This window comes from Gobio gobio (genome assembly GCF_949357685.1).
Source record: "Gobio gobio genome assembly, chromosome: 16".
Classification (NCBI taxonomy): Eukaryota; Metazoa; Chordata; class Actinopteri; order Cypriniformes; family Gobionidae; genus Gobio; species Gobio gobio.
Window position 1 is genome coordinate 39,831,030 of NC_137109.1, and position 18,053 is coordinate 39,849,082.

The window sequence follows — 18,053 nt, forward strand, 5'->3', positions numbered from 1 at the left end:
TATGCCAATTTCTGCACTTTATTTCAAATCAGTTAAAGCCTTCATTTTCTGGTAATGTGACAGATAAATAATAATAGATCAATTCTTGAAAAAATTAAAAAAGCTGATACTCCATTACAATAGGGACAGGAGAAACAGTGTGTACAGGTTATGTGTGTAAGATTTTATATAAACCTGTTACTGTTTTTTTACTACTAACACAGAAACCCCTTATCTTACAATCCAATGCACTTTAGAATACAGCCTAGAACTCAGACAGAAAAGGGCAAACGAAAGATAAGGAGAGGTATCGGATGGATAGAGTGTCACCTTCTGAATGTTAGAAGGCCAAAAAGCAGACACGGTATCCTTCAGTCTTTTTTTGCCCTGCTGGATAAAACACACCTGGGCAGAGAGAAGGATGACAAACTGTGGACTTCTACTGAGGAGCAGATGAGTCAGATGGGGAGAGACATACAGGCATCAACATAGAATAAAAGATGTGTCAAAGCAGAAAGAAGTTAAAATTGATTTCTTTTAATTTTTGAAGAGAAATTACAACATTTATCACCATAGCATTTATTCCTAATTAAGCTTGAGTTATTGTATACAGTTCTGAGAAATTCACAGGAGAGTAACATACGGAGGAAGACAGGCCCATATTGGGAGGGGTAAAACAGGTGTTGTCTTACTGTGAGAGAGAGAGAGAGAGAAAGAAGAGGAAGAGAAAGAGAGAGCGTGCCATTGTTGCAGGGATGTTCATGATTATTCGAGAGGGATCAGCAGGAGGGGCAGGTAGTACCGGCGGCATGAGCGGTCCACCGGAGAGATCAGCGAAACAGGTAGAGTCATGCATGTGTGTGTTTGTATAAACGTACATTTTTTTCTATTCCCAGAGATTGATTTTTATCTTTAAAATATTCAAGGAGACGAAAGTGGATACAGACAATAAGACTTGAAGCATCAGCAGGAAGAATGGGTCCATTTAGGGATGGACCCATTCTGACACTCAGTATGCGTATATGTGCAGTAAACATTTTGTCACTGTTAAGTCAAATATCCAAATGTCAGTTTGATATATTATATTTCCTGTCGCTGATTACGTTCCCCTCCAGTGGGTGTAGTTCTCAGTGTAATATAACATGTCGCGCTCTGTCTCAATTGCCTGTATTCACTTTTGTGTCCTTAAACGCTCGTTTTTTGGGTCAACAGCTTATAAAAACTTGTGGGTTTTCTATCTTGTTTTCCCCCCGGTGGGTGTGGTTTTCAGATTATGACGCATGTCGCTCTGTCTCTATAGCAACATTGGTACAATCAGTGACATAAGTTTTGGGGTGGGTCTATCTATTTGACTGACATTAGGTGTGTTCGACTTGAAGTGGCGAAATAAGAGAACAGACTCTGTATGCTTTCGAACCGCTCTCGTAGTACTTTGATGGCATACACTGCAGCTCCATTTGTCTTCATTACAGTACAAACAATACATTCAACTTTGATTGGTTCATTTAAGTTCGAAGCTGTCAGTCAGACTTGCAGTCTTTACATTGGCATGCGCTGTATAAGGTTCTAAATCACATATTAATTGATCATTCAAAATGGTTTTATGGAGTTGTCTGCTGAAAGTCTTTTGGAACAATCGGTATGTTGTAAACAACACCAGTACAGTCTTTTGAACACACTTCACCGTCTTGTTTTCATCCCTGTCAAAAATTAAATATGGCGCTACACTGATTAAGGTCTATGTGGCTTATAATTGCAATTATCATTATAATAATTAGTGCCTAGCTTGGTTTAGGATGTCTAACCACCTGTGCCTTCTGACAGGTCCAGGCCGCAATCAAGAGGAAGGTGGAGAAACAGAGGAAGCAAGTTGAAATGGGCGTGACGGAGGCATTCGACAGTAATGTAAGACCTAAAGTGGGACAGAAAGTGGGAAAGAATCAGCCCAGCCATCCTCCCAGCAGAGGTGGAAATGATGAGGAGGAATTAGAAAAGGAGCCCGCTGAGACTGGGGAATCGAAGGAGAAGCTGGAACTCGACCTCGTACCTATCGTTGATTCTGTGTTTGGCCAAGTAAGACTACACAAGAGCACCCCTGCAGGCCATCATTCATATCCCATACATATTGCCATTTCATACCCTTTGCAGTCTTTCAGTGGTCCACTAATACCTTCAATTCTGCTAAACAAATTAATGTAAATGTTTACGTTAATTGTTGAGTTCCTAGAGCCAAATCTGCTTATATGTTTGACAGGACTAGAGTGACTGTCAAACTTCTCGGTTACTAACTTAACCTCGGTTCTCTGAGAGAAGGGAAATATCCTTTTCTCAATAATATGTAGGCAAAAATTATCCTTAAAATTGTATGTAAACAGCAGACCCAAACAGAGCATACTAGCGTTCTGATTGGCTGTTCTGCGGCAACTGCACGAACCTGAGGCTGATGCATGCAAACCAATTGGGTCGATTCGCGCCCAAGCACGTCAACACCCGCCTAAATGGACGATGGACGTGGCTTATAGCTATAAAAGCCCGTACTATGCCATAGGATTCAGATTGAATCTCCTTCAGCAGACTCACCCTTCGCTGACCTCCGCATTGTGAAGTCCCCGCCGGCGACAAGCCTTCAGCAGAACTATCTCTAGTTAGTTAGGTAACATTGTTGATACATGATACAGAAGGTATCTTGCCGAGCTCCACCAACTCATTTCTATTCTAATTACTGTAACAGTAACAGTTGAACACAAACTTGAAAATTTTGACCCAACATTTAGTTTGAGTAAATGGTATAACCATCATAATTTATGACTAGCTGTGTATTTCACCTTTAAGGTACCCTTGAATCTTGCTTGAAATGTAAAAATATTTTGTTATCCAAGTAGTTTAACAGATTTTATTTTAGTCAAAATGTTATTTAAAATCATTGTGACTAACTGACTACAGGTTAGTAGATTTTAATTCTATAGGGTTAACAAATAAAATGCAGTTACACTAGTGAATCGTATAAGAAAATAAACGCATGTCAAAGCATTAGTTTAATAGTAGTTTCTTGTTTAAGTATTGTTTTGTAACTTTTTAAGTATGCCTAGAAATCATTAACCAGTATGTCTATTCACCTTTATCCACCCAACCTGACTCTCAAAACTGACTTTCGTTAGAAAATTGACTAGAGTTTCACTTTCTATTATTGATATACTATTATAGTTTTTATTTTCAGTTTTCTTTTTAATTTTACTATAATTTTTAGTTATTTTGTAATGTGCTTTTGTAATTTTTTTGTTTTTATCTAAAATTACTAATTCAGTTTTAGTTGTAGTTTTAATTTTAATTTATTTCCTGTCAGTAATTTTAGTGCTTCAACTTCATCTTATTTCATTTAGTTGCCAAGGCAATATTTAGAATTTTCATCTAAGATATACATTTAATTTTATTTAATCTTTTGGTTTTAGTTTATGATCATAATCCTGTTCAATCATAAACAATATTTTACTAAAACGGGTTAAATTTGATGCTACCACATGAAACACATTTGCCTGCAAAACATTTGTAGGTTTTCAGATGCATCACACAGAGAAAAAGGGTGTCAAAATTGTACCTTTTAGTTGTACCTTCTTTTTTTAAATTTTTTATAGTAGTACCTTAAGGTACATATTTGTACGTTAACCCCTTAACTGTCACCCCCCTTTTTGAGAATACACATGAAAAGACACTATCCAAAGGGCTGTAATTCAAGAATGCTTTGGAATATAGACCTAAGTCTGTATAAGGCTTGTTTTAAAGCAGATACTCGGCAGATTATTGCTGAAGTGAAAGCAATTCAAAATATGAAAAAGTTATGGAAGTTTAAATTTACTGTAAATAAAAAATACTGTACTAAATATTTTTTATTTTATATAAAATATATATTTTACAAAAATGTTTTAATCTAAAATTACTATAAAATCAAAGCCATATGTCTAACCAAGTTGTGTTCCAAATTTGAAGTTGATATCACAAAAATTGAAGTTCCCATGAGATTTTTATTTCGGTGCTATACCAAAAATGTCATTTGAATTCCATTGATTGTTTTTTGATGCATTTTCCTGTAAATTTCTGTCCAAATGTCACTTCCATCACAAAACGGTCACCAAATATGGAACCTTGAGACTCAGACCTTTCCGACGATATGTGTTTTGTCAAGATTAGAAAAGATTTTGATTAAAAAGTAGTTAAAATAAATGTTGTAATATGAAACATGACACCGCCCACTAGGGGAGGAGCCCCCTAGAAGAATTTAAAGTACCATTTCCATGGTAACGCAAGGTCCAATTTCACAAAGGTTTTCACAGGTGTATTTTGAGTTCGTAAGCTTTCGAAGGATATCTAATTTATGATAATTACTCAAATATATGATACGAAAAAAAGGTGATCAAAAAATGAGTGCCAGGTGTTCCGCCAGCGGGACGGTGACAGTTAAGTGGTTTTAAGGTACTAATATGCTCCTTTTGGGAGTAAAACATTTACAAATATGTCCTTTTAAGGCTACTGCCCTGGCGACATGCTATTGTACAATTTTGACACCCTTTTTCTCTGTGTGATGATGTTTCTGTTCCGGGAGGGTACTTGTGTCCTAAAGAAGTGTCCTTATTTCATTAGCAGATAGGTGGTTTGTGGTTAGGTGACAGGAACTAGACGAAAGATTTAGGAGCTGTCCTAACAAGCACGTCTGTCCCTTCGTGGTTCATCCGCTCACAACCTGGTCTTAGCCTTGTGGTGTTGCATTCCCACACTATAGGATAACCTTGCATCCAGTGGTAATCATTGATATTGAGCTTGGATCACCAGCGGTGAGCACACTAGAAACTCAATCTTGCCCACTCACCTTTCTGGAAGAGGGATCATTGTTTGTTATTGTCATAATTATTTAATTTGCTTGGAGACATAGATAGCTACAAACTAATTTAGGATGATGCATTTACTGAGTCATTGTATGAACATCTTTGCTTGTGTTTAGTCAAAAGTGCTGAAAAAAGAATGAACTATTACAGGTTACGTTGGTATTTTTAGCTTACATTTGCACAGTCATTTTCATTAGAGCATTCATTGAAACCCTATCCATTAGTTTAAGTCACCTGAGAATAGGTATTGTTAGATAAAAGGATTTACACATAGTTTAGGTTGAGTCTGACATCTGATTATCTTTTAAGTCAATAAATAAAGCAGAGGATCTGAACTGGATACATGAGTTACTCTCCACTTAAATAGGAGGGTAAGCAAAAGCGTGTTTTATTTCTAAATCGATTTAATTATAAATTAACCCCTGCTACACATATGGCATTCTTCAAAAACAAGGAACTCAAACTACCGAGAGGTTGATAGCTGGGTTTCGTTTTACATCCCAGGCCAATTTAACTGTTGCGATTTATATATATAAAAGTATTTTTAACCACAGATTTGAATGAATTCTGTATAGCAGTTTTAAAAAAGCAGTTTTTGAGCTTTTTGATGCCAAGGCCCCCCAAATAAGATGAGTTTAAGGCACCCAGTTTCTAAAACATAAAAACATGTTTAGATTTTCATGTACATGTAAAGATCCATTTATAATGTGTGAGGGGGGAAAGTGTTAAAAAAAAGACATATTTTTTGCTAAAATAATGAATTGGCATTTATGTTTTTACTGTACTGAAGCAAACTATTAAACAATTATTTCAAATATAAAAACATATTTGAATTAAGTTGACTGTCTTTCTACATTTTATTAGATTAATGTTAGATGTAAAAAAACATTTTAATTCAGATTAAAATTATTTTTAATTATTTTTAAAATTATAATCAAATTGTTTTTTGTTTTGTTTGTTTTTTACAATACATATTGTTCCAAAGTAGTGTTTTTAAATATTGCGTAAAACATATTTGATAATTTAATATTTATAAACAGCCCTCAATCAGCCTTTTTCCCCTAATTTTTCGCAGACCTCCAGCACCTCCTAGTGGCCATTTTAAGATCCTTGTTCTAAAACAACCACTTAGTGTGTGTGTGTGCATCTGTGTGTATTGTTTTTTGTAAACTCTGACAGCAAAGAAAAAAACACTGATTATAGCAGCATAACCTAAAAGGATTTTTTTTTTCTGCCATGTCATCTTTCTCTGTCAATACACACGCAGAACACTCTATGATTGCTATTACCCATGCAGTTTGCATGTGCAACAGCTGGTGATCTCAAACACATCTGGGACTCCATAGTCCCTCAATGCTCAGTGACCTCATTTGACTTGACTCTAATCTGTTGGCCCAAGCATGCAGACTCAAACAAATTCTTCCTCACACCACAAATGCATCATTATAGTTAATGTTATACACTATATTATACAATAATAATAGCATTTATCTATTTGCTGATCTTTTTTTTAAACAACAAATCACAATGTTGGCACAGAACCACAGTTTATTACTCAAAAGTCTATGTGTGTGGATTAGAGTAGATTATCATTCTGGCAGGCTGGTAATACAGGGCAATGTCGCAGGGTTTTATTAAAATATGAGTGCGGATTAAATAATGTTTCTATGTTCTTCAGCCCAAAGGTGTTTTGATTAGACTGGGATTATCACAAACACACACACACACACACACGCACGCACGCACGCACGCACGCACGCACGCACGCACGCACACACACACACACACACACACACACACACACACACACACACACACACACACACACACACACACACACACACACACACACACCTTTCATTCACTTGTATTCTTCATTTGTCTCTTCATATGTTACAAGCTTGTTGTACATCCTCTTCACATGTTTTTTATATGATAAAGATGTCTGGCATCAATTTGGCTGCTATAATGGCTGTGCAATCTGAGACCACTAATAAAAATACAGCAATTTTTCATAATAAATCCTGAGTAAAAAAAAAAATTAACATGAATTTTAGAATGTCTTAGTTTTGGTTTGTCTTTCTTTTGCTTAAATAACAGCTGCACCCGCGCTGCATGAACTCCACAGGTTTGTGCAAAACCTGATGATCATGATTTCTAGTAAGATTTAAAATGATCCAAATACTGTCCTGTGCTTGAGTGGAAGAAGAACATCTGATATGTGTCTGTACAAAGAAGATCACATGATGAACAAATTTTGTCTAGAAATAGGGCAGAATATTATTTCTTTCTTAATTTTATATAACGTTCCTTTCAAAGTGGTCTCAGAATTCAAAGCATAATCATAATTTAATTTTTAAATGTAATAATTTAATCTTGAGCCATACAAAAATTGAGCACTCCAAAAAAGAAAAAAGAAAAATTAATTGGGAAAAAAATATGCAAAATAGCTGAATATCACCTGGTTAATCGACCAATGCTCTTTTTTGCACTTAATATTTGTTTCTCCTCTGTTTCTCAAATCTCATTGCGCTCTCTGTACGTCATCCCATGGCTCTCCGTCTTTAATCTGAAATGGGGGGGATTAAAAAAGCTTCTAGTTTTCTCGTCTAATTCTCACCCTCCCCTTACATCCCCCTCCCGCTCCGCATCTCTCTCTTTCAGCTTGCAAACTAAATCATTTACATGGGACTGCAATCTGTGAGAAAAGTGAGTGGATAGAGAAGAGAGTAAAGAGATGTGAAAATGGCAAATATAGGGAGAAGTATGCTTTTTGTATTGCTTTGACGGATAGTTATAAGAGAGGGTCTGAGTTAAGAAAGAATGCAAAGGCTTAAAGAGATTGTCAGATTGGTTTTAGTTACTAAACAACGTGGACTTTATGTAGCTTAAAATGGAAGCAGGTGACTGTTGTATTGTCACCCCACGCTATATATTATTTATATAAAAAGGAGAGGTGAGGTAGGAAACATCTTCACTGAGGATTAAGGCATGGGAAACTGCACAAAACCATCCATGAAAAACAAAATGAAGAAGGTAAGAGAAACCTATTGAAAGGCCAGGGCCTGTGTTAAATATAATATTGAAATGAGACTTTAAAGGGAGGGTTCACCCAAAAATTAAAATTGTGTCATCATTTACTCACGCTCGTGTTGTCAACTGTCGAGTTACATACATTCTTTAAAATATCTCCTTTTGTGTTCAAAAGAAGAACGAAACTCATACAGGTTTGAAACAATTTGAGAGTGAGTAAATAACGACAAATGTTAAATTTTTAGGTGAACTATCCCCTTAAGACTTTAATAACCTAGATATTTTGTAAAGAAAGTAATGAGTATTTTAAAACATCATAATACTTGAATAGTTTAAAGACATCTCAAACAAATTGACTAAACTTTGCTTGATTAGATTATGTCTCAAGTAAAATTTGGCCCCACCCTAAGGGTGTGGCTGAGGGTAAAGTGGCTGGGCCAGTGGCGCCAGGGCCCCGCCCACCCGGAGAAGCTGATGGAGAAAATGAAGTAACTTCTGAGTTTAAGGAGCCTCTGAATGCACTGGTCCAAAACTGCACCATGCTACATAATATCATCGGACCAGCATGCATCTTCCTAAGACAGGGCTTCGCACAGTCACAGCTCGTATGTACTATGAACAACTAAAACACAGTGTCTCTGCATCTACATTGTCCATTAATAGAAAAGATCACATCATCTAAACCATTTTAGCAGTTTTCTCATCATTATTGTGAATCATCTACTACATTTCACTCCCTTCCACTGGTTTGTTTTAAGATCTTGCAGGGAATCGAAGGATAATACACCCTAAAGGGATTTTTGGTTTGTTTCATGTTCCTGTTATAGTTTATTTATTCCAAAATCGTTCAATAGTTTGAGATCAGTATGATTTTTTTTAAGTTTTTGAAATAAGTCTTTTATGCTCACCATGCAAGGCTGCATTTATTTGATCATTTATTTTGATACAGTACAGAAATATTGGGAAATATTATTACAATTTAACAGTTTTCTATTTTAATATATTTTAAAATATAGTTTATACCTGTGATGGAAAAGCTGTATTTTCAGCATCATTACTCCAGTCTTCAGTGTCAACAGATTGTTGCTTAATGTTTTATGGAAATTGTGATACTTTTTCCAGGATTCTTAGATAAATAGAAAGTGCAAAAGGACAGCATGCATGTATTTGAAATATAATTTTTTTTTTTTTAAACATGCATGTATTACTGTCATTTTTATCAATTAATGCACATTCGCTGAATAAAATAATTATACATTATTTGACTTTTGATTTAACATTGATTAAAAAAAATTGTCTCTGGTTGAGATGATGAATGACAATGAATTTTTAACAATGCCTTTTATTAAATAGTCATTGTGAGGATATGATATTCAGTTAACTGAGCAAGTATTCTGGCCTGGATTTGTGGCATATGTAATCCACTGGTTTATGCGTATGCATGTGTGTACTTTATGGTATTGGGTATTATAGATAAAGCTGTAAATAGAAAAGAGAATCATCTATGGGATTTTCTCATATGGCACTCTGTTTAACCTCATCTGCTCTCTATTCTTTGTGTGTTTCTCTGGGCCTTCCTCAAGTTAAACCCCCCAAATCTCCTTATCGTTTAGCTGTTGCCAGACCCGACTTTTACTGTGTAATCTAATGACTACACGTCACTACATTATTACACATTTGAACCAGTCCTCAAACTCGCATTTTGTCCCAGTTTTTCATTTCCACATACCTACCCATGTGTTTTGTCTGAGTCGTTTTGATGATTCTGAGAGAGAGAAAGAGATCATATCAAACAGAGACATGTCTTCAAGTGCATCAGTGTTTAACATCTTTCTTACGTCTCTTGATTTCACAGGACAGGGAACTGCGGCCAGAAGAGATAGAAGGTATTCACTGAAACCACACACCTCACCCAAGAGTCGGATTGGAAAACATCCTGTTCATTCATTTCAACATCTCTTTCCTTGTATTTATGCAGAACTAAGAGAAGCCTTTAAAGAGTTTGATAGGAACAAAGGATACATCAACTGCAGGGACCTGGGCGAATGCATGCGGACAATGGGATACATGCCGACAGAGATGGAACTCATTGAGCTGAGTCAACAAATAGGTGAGTGACATCACTGAGAGCATTTATGATCTGCGGCTAAATGTGCCATAATAAAAATCTGGGATTTTTAATTGAGCCAAAATTTCCACTCTTCTGATTTAAAGTGATAGTTCACTGAAAAATTTGAACTATCCCATGATTTACTCACCCTCAAGCCATACAAGGTGTATATGACATTCTTCTTTCAGACGGATACAATCAGAGTTATATAAAAAAAGAAAAAAGATCCTGGCTAATCCAAGCTTTATAATGGCAGTGAATGGCAGCCCAAAATTTGAAGCCCAAAAAAGTGCATCCATCCATTATAAAAGTAATCCACACGGCTCTGGGGAGTTATAAAGGCCTTCTGAAGTGAATTGATGGGTTGGTGTGAGAAAGATATCCATATTTAAAACTTTATAAAGTAAAATATCTAGCTTCCGGCGAACCGTCTTCCGTATTCAACTTATGAAGAAAGTGTAACGCCTCTCGCAGTTCAAAATGCTTACGCTACGTCCGACGATTTTTTAAATATGGAAGGCGGCCTCGGAGCCTTCAAATTTGGCCTGAGGGTGAGTAAATCATGGGATAATTTTCATTTTTGGGTGAACTATCCATTTAAGCTGTATTGTTAATAAAATTATAAAATGTAATAGTAAAATGTAAACATTTTGTAATAATTTGGAGAAGGAAAAAAAAAGGAAATTAACAAATAACTGGTGTTTAAAGTCAAATGCTCTGTATTTTTAAGGATAAAATAATAAAGTGTAATTATAAAATGTTCACATTTTGTATTAATGTAGAGAGGAATAAAAAGTAGAAAAAATTCAGTGGTGTATATTTTTTTAAGGTGGAGGTAAAATTGACTTTGAGGACTTTGTGGAGCTCATGGGCCCCAAAATGCTGGCAGAGACAGCGGACATGATCGGAGTCAAAGAGCTGAGAGATGCCTTTAAAGAGGTACACACACACACTCACTTTGTTGTGTTTTCATTTTTTATGAGGACTTTCCATAGACGTAATGATTTTTATACTTTACAAATTGTAAATACTATCCTACACCCCGAAACCTACCCATCACAGAAAACGTTCTGCATTTTTATATTTTCAAAAAACATATTTTAGTATGATTTATAAGCCATTTTCCTCATGGGGACCAAAAATGTCTCTACACGGACAAGGATTTAGGATATTGCCATCTTTGTGGGGACATTTTATCCTCATAACGTAGGGTTTACCTAGACCACACACACACACACACACACACAAACTGCTGTGTTGACTGTAGCCTTATCAGCATTTTACCGGTGTGCAGTTTGACTCCAATGGTGATGGGCAAATCAGCGTCACAGAACTGAGAGAAGCCATGAAAAAGCTGATGGGAGAACAGCTGAAACCCAAAGATATTGACGATATACTTCGCGATGCCGACCTCAACGGGGACGGACTGGTTGATTTTGAAGGTGAGAGAATGATGGACAAATAAGGACGACTAATATTTGCATTTCTTAGCATTTTCAGTTTACCTCACTGAATACTCTACTTCTGTTTTCTGTTTGTTCTTTCTCACTCAACCCTCCAGAGTTTGTGAGGATGATGTCACGTTGACGGAAGCCACACAGACATTTTACAGAAGACTTTATTTTCATCACAAGACACTACAAGGGACACATGGCGCAGCTATCTGAATGTTTTCGATAGGCCTCAAGAGATACAATTTGTAACAATATTTTTAACTTTAAGTATGCATTATTAAGCGTCTCATTTCAATATAGTAATGTTGTAATTGTACTGTTTAATTTGTATTTTCAGAGATATATTTGTCTGATTACGAGTGTATTGAATTTGTATAGTGTGCTTAATTTTTTAAAATAAAATAATTTGATTTATAGTGGTTTGATAATACCATGTCTCTTCTCTAGCTAGCAATGGAGCAGACTGAATGAAACACTAGAGGGCAGTATGCGTTACCCTGAAACCTTCCACTTCTGTTCTGTCCCTTGCTGATAGTCCTATCATGAAATGTAATTTAACTATCCTTAAAGACAAATCCTTTTTTTCGCTTAACTTTTAGCCATTTGCATTTTCACGACTTTTTCAGTCATTCTTGAATAATTTCTAGCCATAAAATAAGTTAAAACTGAGCAATCCATCTATAACTTTATATTTGATATAAAAATGTTTATGAATTTTCCATGATTTAGAAACATGGCTACCTCCCACACAGGCAGAGCTAAACAGTCTGGAATGTATTTCTTGTAGAAGCAGAAGTGGTAATGTGACGTGTCCACCTTGCGTCACTGGTATCGTCTGTCATTGGGGTGATGAAGGGGTGATGAGTTGCACTGACAGAGTTTAGCTTTCTCCTGTTAGGCCACTTCTAATAGGCTATCAAAGAAAAGGGTTTTTTTGACCGGCACTGTGGATATTTTGGCGATCTGACCTGTCATGTCTTTCTTTTAGAGACGGTAATGTGAGGCGTCCAGCTTGTGTCAATAGTATCCTCTGACTCTTAACTCGGACAGAAAGGTAGAAGACAGTATTGCATTTGCTGTCCTCAGTAGAGTTTTTTTTTTTTTTTGTAGTTCAACCGAATCTGATATCAGCCGTTAGTGTTGTGAAGGAAATTTGTAATTAATCATCATAACTAATATTCCTTTTTATTGTAAGATTAACATTTATATGCTTTTGAAAACCAAATGTCCCCAACACTTGGGTCAAAGTTAGTGTGTTGCAGGATGCAGATGAACAAAACTACACGGCTGTCTAAATAGCCTATAATATATAACCTCATGACTTGAGCAACAAGCTTAAGTTATCAAGAAATCCAAATGTACTTTTATCTATAGGCCTAACAGAGAATTACACATATGATGAACCAATCATATTGAAGAAAAATTAATTAATGAATCCTATCAATTTTGTCATCCATTTATTCTATATACAGGTGCTGGTCATATAATTAGAATAGCATCAAAAAGTTGATTTATTTCACTAATTCCATTCAAAAAATGAAAATTGTATATTATATTCATTCATTACACACAGACTGATATATTTCAAATGTTTATTTCTTTTAATTTTGATGATTATAACTGACAACTAAGGCAAATCCCAAATTCAGTATCTCAGAAAATTAGAATATTGTGAAATGGTTCAATATTGAAGACACCTGGTGCCACATAATCAGCTAATTAACTTAAAACACCTGCAACGGCCTTTAAATGGTCTCTCAGTCTAGTTTTGTTGGCTACACAATCATGGGGAAGACTGCTGACTTGACAGTTGTCCAAAAGACGACCATTGACACCCTGCACAAGGAGGGCAAGACACAAAAGGTCATTGCAAAAGAGGCTGGCTGTTCACAGAGCTCCGTGTCCAAGCACATTAATAGAGAGGCGAAGGGAAAGAAAAGATGTGGTAGAAAAAGGTGTACAAGCAATAGGGATAACTGCACCCTGGAGAGGATTGTGAAACAAAACCCGTTCAAAAATGTGGTGGAGATTCACAAAGAGTGGACTGCAGCTGGAGTCAGTGCTTCAAGAACCACTACGCACAGATGTATGCAAGACATGGGTTTCAGCTGTCACATTCCTTGTGTCAAGCCACTCTTGAACAACAGACAGCGTCAGAAGCATCTAAAAATCCTTTCTTTGTATTGGTCTTAAGTCATATTCTAATTTTCTGAGATACTGAATTTGGGATTTTCCTTAGTTGTCAGTTATAATCATCAAAATTAAAAGAAATAAACATTTGAAATATATCAGTCTGTGTGTAATGAATGAATATAATATACAAGTTTCACTTTTTGAATGGAATTAGTGAAATAAATCAACTTTTTGATGATATTCTAATTATATGACCAGCACCTACATTGTACTCTTGGTCACGAGGATTCTCTGTATAAGGTTATCCCGGCCTTGATTAAAGCATATTTAAAGACTCAGGAGGGTGTCAACTTAGGTTAATTAACCCTTAAACAGGCAAGAGTGGAAATTTGTCAGCAAAAAAAAAGAACCATTTCACATCACTTTTTATATCATCTGGACATGAGTAAAATATAGCCAAAGGATTTTTTTGAAAATTTGATATAGTTAAAATTTTATGAGTTGTGTCTCCCAGGGTAAGTTGTCCTATTATGGTTTAAGAATGTCATCAATATTTCTATGATTTATTTGATGCAAAATATATGTAATGCAAAAAATATACTGCATGTATGGCATGTCTAAGTGCCCTAAAATATAGGTGTAATCCCTCCTGTTCGAACCGCCCACTCTAAGCGGGACTCAAACGCGGGTCCACCGGCATGAGAATCGAATGCTCTAACAAGGAGGATATGGCTGCAATCTCTAGCATCAGTCGCTAGGGCGTCTCTTGAGATCAGAGGAGTGAGGTTTACTCGCACATCAACTACTAGCTGGCCTCTGTTCCACTCACCCCCCTAAACCTCACTCCCATCCAGGTCATGGCACCAATGTAACCACTCTAACTCAGGTCCGCCGGCATGAGAGTCAGAGGCTCTTACAAGGAGGTTAAAGGCTGCAACCCCTAGCATCAGTCGCTAGAGCGTCTCCTGAGATCAGAGGAGTGAGGTTTACTCGCACATCAACTACTAGCTGGCCTCCGTTACACTCACCCCCCCCTAAACCTCACTCCCATCCAGGTCACGGCACCAATGTAACCACTCTAACTCAGGTCCGCCGGCATGTGTGTCAGACGCTCTAACAATGAGGCTAAAGGCCGCAACCCCTATCATCAGTCGCTAGAGCGTCTCTTGAGATCAGATGTGTGAGGTTTACTCGCACAGCAACTTCCAGCTGGCCTCTGTTACAGAGGCATATACATTTCTTGTATTTTTACACTGCTGTCTCGTCTTCAACCTCAGGGGTGGTCAACTCTAGCCCTTGAGGTCAACTGTCCTACAGCGTTTAGCTCCATCCCTGATCAATCACATAATGTAATTGAAGACTTTAGTAAGAATTTTTAGGTGTGCTTGATTAGGGTTGGAGCTAAACTCTGCAGGACAGAAGCTCTCCAGGAGCAGGGTTGGACACCCATATTCTACCACAAAATGAGCTGTGAAACCCTGCACTAAAATATCTAGTTAAAAATCCAAAGATAATATCAGTTTTACATGTGAACATTAACATTTGCACACTTTTTTAATTCAAAATGAATAGATTGAGAAGGCAGACTGTTTAAGGGGGTCCTAGAGGCCAGCAGGGCCTATAAGGATCTTCCCTAACGGCCCCGGTCCTGGAACAATATTTCAATCGGCCTCCCCACCAGTCACCCCAGAATTGCACAAATAAATGCAATAACCTGGGGCCCAGTTTAACTTGAGACACTGCAACATATGACTTAAGACAATGTTCACAATTAATATTAGTAGTTGTTTTCGTTTTTGCTGACGAGAAATATGATTAATATATGCCTACTTTCTACAAAGTCAGAATGTCCAGCACCATGGGCGAAACTGTTGGCTTGAGGTCAAACTGACAAAACGAGCACAGAAAATTTGAACCAAGTCATGTGTCCCACATTCTCCAAACAGACTCAAGTGTGATAACAGAATTGGAGGAAAAATTCTTTCTCATGCCTCCGAGGAGATTAAAGAGTATCTTGTGGTGCACATTGCCGGTTTAAGGGTTAAGTCAGGTGCATATAGAGGAATCTTGGCATAGACATACTATATTTAAAATATATTCTTTAAAATAAGATATTATTAATCTAACCTAATTATGCTTTAAAAATCAGCCTACAATATGTAAACTGAAATTACATTTCACACTCCTGTGAATATACACCACTGTTTTCCTTCCTTCTAGTGCAAATTTAATTCAGGGCCTCATGATTATCATTAACAGCCATGATTATATTTGCATGACATGAACAGACTGACAAAGACGAAAGTTTGTTATCAAGCTTTTAGGTTTTTATTGAAAAGGTGACCAGGATTCTGTACAGCAAGCAAAGAGAGATCTCTAGGGCACAGAAGCTTCACTCTCCTCATCCCTAAATCTCTCCCTCTCTCTTTCCATCCATCCTCCTGGGGTAAGAGGGATGCGGGCAGGGGAAAGAACGGATGACAAAAAAATTGAAATAAATTATGGAAGGAAAAAAAAAGAAGCCATGACGCAGGAGAGAAAGAGAGGAGAGGAACTAGGGAGGAGGAGGGAAGTGTGTTTATCGGTGCCTCCACCAGACACAGAGACACTCAGAGGCCTGGGAGGATCACTGCCCCGCTGGGCTTTTAGAGCTCGACAGACACAGACTGCAATGTGAGTCAGGGAGTCTGTCACCCCGAAAACATCCACCCCTCATGGCGGCGACATGGGGAAGATGCTGCCTCTCAGACGTCTCTCCTCCTCTCCTTTCTCTTGCGCCCTTCTCCCTCTACTCCACCTCTCCTCTTCCTCTCCTGGTCTGGCCCTCACTTGCTGGCCATGGTGTAGCAGCCGTGCGGGTGCCACTGCATGTCACGGATACGCCTCACAGACTGAAACTGAGGGAAACGGGCGCCGTACTGGTTAAAGTGTCTGTATTCGCCCTTCTCCAGCAGGTACTGGCTGCCACGGTATCCGGGGTACTGATAGCCCACCCAGCTGAGAAACAAAAAGAGTCTGCAGGTTAGTTTGTCCACCCGTGATATTCAACTAGCTTAAACTCTTTTACATATTTAAATCAGGGTTGTTATAGTTAACTAAAACCATTTTGTGTTACTTGAAATAAAATTAAGGTTAACAGAAATAAAGAATAATTTTTTTTTTTAGCAAAATTTCCATTTAGTTTAACTTGATGTACTAAAGTATATCTACAAGTTAAACTGAAAGAAAATGGATAAAAAAAAATATAGACATTTAAAAAACGAAAGAAATACTAATAAAAATGACAGACACACAGCAAAATGCCTAAAACTTTAACTAAAATTAAAACAGAAGATATAAAAATAAAAACTGATTCTAAATATTAAAAGAATCTAAACTGTACTAAAATAACTGATTTAAACATCCTTAAAAGTAACAAATTAAACCCTTAACTCTTTAATATTGTAATTAAATCCACAAAACATCTTACGCCAGATTTTTATTCTTATTATATCTATAACTTTTTTTTTCTTCTGGTTTACATTTTAATACGTTTTTTGACGGCCACATTTGTCAAATACTGACAAGCTTTTGGGAAGAGCTTTGTCTGAGTGAAACCACAGGTACTTTACACTTACGTTCCACAGCTGACCATGATGCTGCCAACTCTGTCGGTGAATCCGTAGGAGAACAGGCTGGGAACGTCATCATCCATGATCTCCATCTTGCGTCCCTTGTACTCACCAACCTCATACAGGCAGATCTTGTGCTTCTCAGGGTCCTGCAGGATCAAGAAAGTGGTCAATGCATTTGAAATGCATTCAAATGACTGGCCTGAAGGTGTGAGAGCATTGTGAGGGCATTTACACACCATTCTGACGGGTCTGAAGGAAAGCAGGTAGTCGTTCTTCTGACAGTTGCTCCAAGAATCCCAACGAGGATACTCGCCCTTCTCCAGGATGTACATCTCACCGCAGAAGTTCATCTGCTCAAAGCCCACAAAACTGCAGAGGGCACATAAAGAGGTGAGTGAGATATGTTCTTTCTAAAAACATGGGTTTTATATAGATGCAGACTTTACGGTGATGCTTACGGTCCACACTCCACACGTAGTGAGCGAACTCTGTCCATGCCCATATCACAAACGTTCATGCACTCAGCGTTAATCTCAATCATGCGTCCCTGGAAGTTCTCCTGGTCAAACACATACATCTAGCGGAGAGAGAGAGAGAGAGAGAGAGATAGAGAGAGAGAAACCTGTTAGTGTAATGTTAAAGCAACGTCCAAGCGTAAGAGACGTGCTCGTGTGTATGTTTATTTAAAAGATTTACCTTGTAGGACATCATGCCCATCTCGGACTTCTTGCTCTGGGCTGCCTTGCCGTCGGTCTGGGAGGCAGTCTTTTTTTCTCCACTGGATGACATGATGCCTGGGGTAAAATTATAAATAGAGAATTAATAAAAGGAAAATTCATATAATTGTAATATA

At 37.3% G+C, this 18,053-nt stretch overlaps 2 protein-coding genes across 3 annotated transcripts; one reads left to right on the top strand and one right to left on the bottom strand.

Annotated features, from left to right (window-relative positions):
* Window positions 1-734: 734 nt before the first annotated feature.
* On the top strand, window positions 735-11,878 carry cabp2b (calcium binding protein 2b; the record flags this gene model as incomplete). Of its 2 annotated transcripts, none has more annotated exons than XM_079838671.1 (7): window positions 735-821; window positions 1,804-2,052; window positions 9,745-9,775; window positions 9,868-9,999; window positions 10,829-10,938; window positions 11,294-11,441; window positions 11,561-11,871. In XM_079838671.1, 7 exons carry the CDS (start codon window positions 735-737, stop codon window positions 11,584-11,586), a joined length of 783 nt encoding a protein of 260 aa, XP_079694797.1. In that variant the 3' UTR covers window positions 11,587-11,871. The 2 variants fall into 2 exon arrangements, with proteins under 2 accessions (XP_079694797.1, XP_079694796.1); XM_079838670.1 differs by lacking the exons at window positions 735-821; window positions 1,804-2,052 and adding exons at window positions 7,540-7,892; window positions 8,300-8,494 and having other exon boundaries at window positions 11,561-11,878.
* A 4,533-nt stretch (window positions 11,879-16,411) lies between these two features.
* crybb1l1 (crystallin, beta B1, like 1) lies at window positions 16,412-17,989 on the bottom strand (the record flags this gene model as incomplete). The annotated part of the gene is made up of 5 exons (XM_079838864.1): window positions 16,412-16,583; window positions 17,204-17,346; window positions 17,437-17,569; window positions 17,659-17,777; window positions 17,897-17,989. 5 exons carry the CDS (start codon window positions 17,987-17,989, stop codon window positions 16,412-16,414), a joined length of 660 nt encoding a protein of 219 aa, XP_079694990.1.
* Between the last annotated feature and the right edge of the window lie 64 nt (window positions 17,990-18,053).